Source organism: Callorhinus ursinus, unplaced genomic scaffold, assembly GCF_003265705.2.
Source record: "Callorhinus ursinus isolate GAN/ISIS: 27379988/994484 unplaced genomic scaffold, GSC_fseal_2.0 scaffold8, whole genome shotgun sequence".
Classification (NCBI taxonomy): domain Eukaryota; kingdom Metazoa; phylum Chordata; class Mammalia; order Carnivora; family Otariidae; genus Callorhinus; species Callorhinus ursinus.
In genome coordinates this window covers 41,777,569-41,784,298 of record NW_027397070.1, presented here as the reverse complement: position 1 = coordinate 41,784,298, position 6,730 = coordinate 41,777,569, and the positions used below count along the sequence as shown (strand labels likewise).

The 6,730-nt window shown below is 49.6% G+C and overlaps 1 protein-coding gene across 4 annotated transcripts in view; it reads left to right on the top strand.

The window, feature by feature from the left end:
• DCAF5 (DDB1 and CUL4 associated factor 5) overlaps positions 1-6,426 on the top strand; it is a 99,293-nt gene extending 92,867 nt beyond the window's left edge. For all 4 annotated transcript variants that reach the window (XM_025869809.2, XM_025869808.2, XM_025869810.2 and 1 more), the window contains one exon: positions 2,734-6,426. In XM_025869809.2, coding sequence (XP_025725594.1) covers positions 2,734-4,503 — 1,770 coding nt within the window. In that variant the 3' untranslated portion in view covers positions 4,504-6,426. The remainder of the gene's footprint in view (positions 1-2,733) is intronic.
• The last annotated feature ends 304 nt before the right edge of the window (positions 6,427-6,730 follow it).

Sequence of the window (6,730 nt, the reverse complement as noted above, 5' to 3'; positions counted from 1 at the left end):
TCACTGGGCTTGGAGAGAAATCTGCTTATCCCTCCTCCTCTTCCCATGAACCTTGCCCCAAGAGGAGGCCTGCCTAGCCACATTTAACATGTTAGCAACAGGAGGTTGTGTTTTTGGTGCTTTACTTCTGAGTTGTTGACTTTGAGTGCGAAGAAATACACTTTCACAAATATTTCGAAACTGTTATTTTTAGGATGAGGACTAAGATAATAGGGACGGTCAGTACTTCTGATGTTCGAAAGTCTCTTCGAGGATGGGTCTAAAACTTCCTGGTTGAGGTATTTAGCTGCCAAGTGAAAGAGAAAGCACCACATTTTTCTGTGCTTTGGTATAGGTTATGTATTTTCATCATTCTCATTTCTACAGATGAGAAAAGATGTGTTCAAGAGTGAAGTCATTTGCCCAGGGCCCTGTGAAGCGGTGGGGCTGGGGTTCCTACCTGTCCTGCTTGCCCGTGCAGCTCTGAGCCACAAGTCCCTGGAGGACTGCAAACCAGCTGTCTGCGATGATGGTTTTGTTCTGCTCTGAACCTTAGGATTGGATGAGACCCATCTAATTCACTGTTTAGATCAGGGAGCTGAGCTTTATCCAAGGTCAACCCAAGCTGAGTAGGAACCCACACTCAAGTCTCCTGCCTCCTGATCCAGCGTTTTGTTCCATTACTCCAAGCTTCAGGAATGAATGTCTCCTTCAGCTTAATACATTCCAGAGCCCAAATAAAAGCTGACCTTCAGTGTTAATGATTTTCATTCCTGAAGTGAAGACATAGGGGCTGGGTGGTAGATTAGAACCTAGAAACTGGCTTGTTGCGTAGTTGGACCAGCATCCCACCATTAATATTTTGTACTTCTGTTAGCAAATTCTTTGTTTCTGTGAAGCACGTATAGATTTATCTTCATATTAGACGATATGGTTAGTAAAATTTTACCATTTTTAAACTGGGAGAGTAAGAGATCTGGCCTGGAATACAGGATAAGACCCCCCAAAATTCCTGAGGGGACCCTTCAGTTTCCTTTCTAAGCCACCAAACTTTTATTCACTTGGACATTTGTTTGCAGAGATAGTCATTTGTAGCTTGAGCCTATTGTTGAAGGCAATGTCTAAATGTCTCAAAACATAGAATTTGAGAATCTCTTCAGACAAATCCTTTATTTTCTGCTACTTATTTTCTAACTATATAGAAACTAACTATATAGCAACTTAAAAAGTTGCTCTCCCTCTTGTTAAAAATGCAGAGCCCCAGTACCTGCTGGTGACTTAGTGAATCAGAATCTCTAAGGGTGGGGCTTAGGAGTCAACGCCATTAGGACTCTTCAGGCGACCCCTGTGCACTCCTGAGTGTGAGAACCACTGCCTTAAACCTCCACTGGGTCAGGTAGTGAGGATGGAGAGGGGAGAACACCTGAGGAGTTGGGGTGGGCAAAGAAAGTCGAAGGAGAAATGAATCTGAGTTGGGAATTGATGAAGAGAGCTAACCTAGGTTTTTCCAGCCCCTTTTGAACTGGAGATCCTCCAAAAAGGTGCTACCTCTCAGAAGTTGCAAGTAAAGCATGGGAAGGATGGGACCTCAGATAAGTGCTCACAAGGAGGTGAATTGTCCTTGGATAGCTTTGGGGAAGTAAAGCCATTGTCTTGATAGAGGATAGAGAATGAGGAGCCCTGTTTTCTGGGTTGGGTGCCATCTAAAGATAGACACCAGCCTGTCAGGCAAGAAAATCGCCTGGGATTTCATCTGAGTTGCCATGGCTACCGGCTGATGTAACTGAGCATCTGTGTGCTGCTCTGTGGACCAGTCTGGTAGTCAGGTGAAGCTAATTGTTCTCATCTGCAGTGACAGCTTAATTACCTTGAACTTGATTTTTGCCTAACTTATTCCACTTGTAAAGTTGGGCCTTAGCAGTTAGGCCGACCTGAGTTTGAGTCCTAGCTCTGCCTAGTTCCTTTGGCTCTCAGCCCATGTCTCTGATGATAGAGTGGAGGAGCGTTAAGGGATGGAGCCATGGTCTTGGGGGGGGGGTGTCCTGCCTATTCCTGCAGCTAACAGGAGAGTTGGGGAGCAGGTTAGCAGCAACCTGGTTAAGAGAACCCAGTTTCCTGGGTAACTACTGCCTGCATGTCCAAGAGGGAACTGCAGTGTAGGCAGTTGGCTATTCTTGTCAAGCACTAGTAAGCAATTCCCATTAGTTAAAAATAGAAATGTTGCAGTTGGGGAGAAGTGGAGTTATAGGCTGAAATGATGACTACCACAGGGGACTGACTGCTGGGTCTGTTTTCACTTTGGAAAAGTGGTACCTCTCTGTGCACAGCTTCAGTCTTCTGAGAGTTTAGAACACATTGGCCAATCTTCAAGTCATCCCCTATCCTTCACGATTATGAAGGGGGTCATTGTAATTTCCAGGCTACTCACAGAGTAGCTAAAGGGGAGGGGGCTCGTAGGGGAGATGGTGTATGACTCTCCTGGGTCAAGAGACAAGATTTAGGTTTCCTGACACGAGGCTAATCCTATGGCCTAGACGGTGCTTTTTCCAACACCTGACTCTCGAAGCCTCTGTTTTCATATGTGGCCCACATAATCCAGTCTGGTAAAGAATGTATTTTTAAAGCTGGTTGGCAAGTCCTGGCCGAATGACAGGAAGGGCCTGGAGAAGCTCTGCCTTAGTGTTCTTTATCTCCACCAGCTTTGGAGTACTTTCCAATCAGGCCTCCTTGGTTTTGTTTTTGCCTTCTGTGCAGATCTGGAGCCCATACAAGCAGCCAGGATGTACAGGAGACCTAGACGGTCGGATTGAGGATGATTCCCGCTGCCTCTATACCCACGAAGAGTACATCAGCCTGGTGCTGAACAGTGGGAGTGGCCTGTCACATGACTACGCCAACCAGTCCGTGCAGGAAGACCCCCGGATGATGGCCTTCTTTGACTCCCTGGTGCGCCGCGAGATCGAGGGCTGGAGCTCTGACTCCGACAGCGACCTCAGCGAGAGCACCATCCTCCAGCTGCACGCAGGGGTCAGCGAGCGCTCGGGCTACACCGACTCCGAGTCCTCGGCCTCGCTGCCCCGCTCCCCTCCGCCCACAGTGGACGAGAACGCCGACAGCGCCTTCCACCTGGGGCCCCTCCGGGTCACCACCGCCAACTCAGGGGCGTCGCCGCCGCCGCCGCCCGCGTGCGAGGAGGCCGCATCTCGCCAGCAGCGCCTGTCTGCTCTGCGGCGCTACCAGGACAAACGCCTCCTGGCCCTTTCCAACGAGTCCGATTCCGAAGAGAACGCCTGTGAGGTGGAGCTGGACACAGACCTCTTCCCCCGGCCGCGGTCTCCCAGCCCTGAAGAGGAGTCCAGCAGCTCGAGCAGCTCCAGCAGCTCGGAGGATGAGGAGGAGCTGAACGAGCGCCGGACGGCCACGCGGCAGCGCAATACCCTGCGGCGCCGGCAGAAGGCGCCGCGAGAGGAGAGGCCCGCCCCCCCCAGCAAGCCCGCCAGCACCTACATCGGAGAAGACAACTATGATTACCCCCAGATCAAAGTGGACGACCTCTCCTCCTCTCCCCCCTCCTCCCCTGAGCGGAGCACTTCCACGCTGGAGATTCAGCCCAGCCGGGCCTCGCCAACTTCTGACATCGAGTCGGTCGAGCGAAAGATTTATAAAGCTTACAAGTGGCTCCGCTACTCCTATATCTCCTACTCCAGTAACAAAGATGGAGAGAGCTCGCTCGTGTCTGGGGAGGCCGATGAAGGGCGAGCGGGCACCAGCCACAAGGACAGCCCAGCCCCTTCTTCCAGTAAGGAAGCCTGTCTCGGCTCGACCGTAGGCCCGCGGAACCAGGACCTGACCCCTGAAGGTCGCAGCAAGGATGCTTCCAAAGAAGGGACTTCTGCTAGAAATCCCAGCAATGGCCCAGGCCAGGAGCACAGCAGCCACCCTTGGGCAGAGGCCCCGGAGGACCCCTCACAGGACACTAACAATGGTGGCTCTGTAGAACACTCTTTTGAAACAAAGAAGCTCAATGGGAAGGCCCTGAGCAAGGCCCTAAGCAGCCGGGCTGAGGAGCCGCCCTCTCCTCCTGTCCCCAAGGCATCTGGCTCCACTCTGAGCAGCGGGTCTGGCAGCTGTCCCAGGACCCAGTCTGATGACAGTGAGGAGAGGAGCCTCGAAACCATCTGTGCCAACCACAACAATGGACGCTTACACCCCCGCCCCCCTCACCCCCATAACAACGGGCAGAACTTTGGAGAGCTGGAGGCAGTGATGTGCTCTTCTCCAGGACATTCGGACACTGACCATGATAGCTTGTCCCTGACAGGGACACTCCTACACAAAGATTGTTGTGGGTCTGAAATGGCCTGTGAGACCCCCAGTGCTGGAACAAGAGAGGACGCCACTGGCCCCCCAGACACAGACAGCAGCAGGGCTGTTCATGGCCATAGCGGCCTGAAAAGGCACCGAGTTGAATTGGAAGATACAGATTCAGAGAATTCCTCCTCAGAGAAGAAATTAAAAACATGATAAATACAAAGGGAAAACAAAAAGCTATGAAATGTAGCTTTACAAAAAATTTTTTAATCCTGTTTAGTGAACACAGAGGAAAGGAAAAAAGTATTAAAGGCACATAAAACCAGGGCCTGAAATTTTGTGTCTGATGCTGCTGTCTTCTCGTCAGTAATGGGTCTGAATGTTTAGCTGGCCGTTGGCTTGTGCTGTGTAAGGAAAGGGAAAAAAAATCCAAGTGACTCCTTTCTAGTAAGACTCGAGCATCGCGTACCTGTGCGTTTTGTTAAAGTAAATCCTTGTTGAGACGTTTGACTTGTTCTTGTGTGTGTTCACCGGCACGTGTGAGCTCATTGTCTCAGAGGCTTTCCGTTCTCCCTGAGAAAGGATCTGTGGATCTGTATCTTTTGCCATCTCACCTTGTATACATGCTGTAGGTGTTCTGGTCTTAACGGTGAGGGCCTGCTGGCTCCGGCTGTGCTGCCACCGAGTCATGGATCTATGCTGAAAGAATGAAGGGGAGAGTGGGAACAGGCCCTCAGCCCATTGGCTGTGCTGGAATGAAAAGCATGGGTCCTTTCTTAGGGAAATCGTCCATGTTTTCTCTCAGTAGCACTTCTTCATTGAGCATTGAATGTGGACGTACTAAAAGTGGAGCGGTTTTAATGCAAATGAGAGGTTAGCCTGTAAGATCAGATTCCAGAGGACACAGACCCCTGATAAATTTCACCCATGGCCGACTGAGCAGTGCTGCACCACACTCCGCATGGAGGCCGTAAACTATGACTGGTTGTGGGGAACGCTCGAACTGCTGAGGTGCTAGTTCCTAAGAGGCACTGTAAAGGCCAACGGGAGCTTCCCTGGCCCCAAGTGATGAGAGGAGGGGGAAAGACAGCCTCAAGAGCTTTGTGCTCAGACTACTGAAGCAGATGTTCTAGGTCTGTTAATGAAGAAGTGTCGTGAAGAGCAGGGTGTGGTACTATATTCATTTAATTCAACCCAAAATGATTGGTCAGAATCGAAGGAACTGGCATCTTCCCGCAGGCTTGCATGTAGCAGAGGCTGTGGTGTCCTGACTAGATCTTGCAGAGCAGTCGGCATCTCGAAAGAAACAGATTACTGTTGAGTTGGTGGGTTAGGAGGCAGAGAGGAGTCTCTGGTTTAAGACTCCTGGCTGCTAGAAGAGACTCCATTTCACGGAGAGGGAGAAAGACCAAGAGACTTTCAGCATCACAGTGGTCCTGCTGGTCACTTAGTTATGCATGAAGGGTTGCACAAGACAGGAAGACCTAGGAAGGACCAGATACCTCGTCGTCACAGATGTCATGAAAAGGCAGAGTAGTGGCAAGAACGAGGAAGAGAGAAAGAAGCACACTGTAACTTTCTTGGGTGCAAAGGTGCTAGGCCACGTGGGGTGCAGCCAGCCTCGGCTTGGAGAGGACCGAACGTGGACTGGTGCGGCCTCTCGGTCCAGCGCTCCCTTAGAGGAGGACTTGGCCTGCTGGGACGGGGACCGTGTGGAGGATGAAGACTTGGATGGGTTTAGGCGCTGGGGGGAGAGGGATCATTTGTAAAAGGAAGGTTCTTGATCTAAACCAAAAGGAGGCATCATCTGGCTAAGCTTTGTGAAAGGAAAGACGTGCCTGGTATGCATGATGTGACTTGGGTGTGAAAACACTGTCTTAGGAGGAGATGAGGGAGTGTGAGTAGCAGTGGGGATGCTTATGATTTAACAACTGTAATCTCTCGGGGGGAGTGGGAGAGTGATTCTGTAACCATTAGAATTACTTTGGATTTGTAATCAAAATGGTTCTATGATTTGTCTTTGACTATTCACAGATAATTGTAAATTCTGGTTTTATAAGCCCAAGTCATTTTACATTTGCTTTTCCAAAATTTATTAAATTGGAATTTTTTAATCCTTTATATACAGAAAAAAGATATATTCACTCAGTGTGTGTTTCTCTTCCCCTTCCTAGTCAGCCTACCTAATCTTTTTGTTCTATTTTATTTAATCTAATCAGCTAGCCTCTTCTGATTTCTCTAAGGACAGTCCACTTTTCCTAGAGAAAAAGAAGTTCCCTTGGGAACTAGCCACTTGGTGGTTACAGTTTCCAAATGCAGAACTTGCTCTTTTCATGTTAAAAGCCTTAATCCCATTTGGGTACTCCAAAGAGAAATCAAAGTTCATTCTGGTTCAATTTCAGTGTTCAAGAAGGATCGTTTTTTAGCAACGAGAGACTCT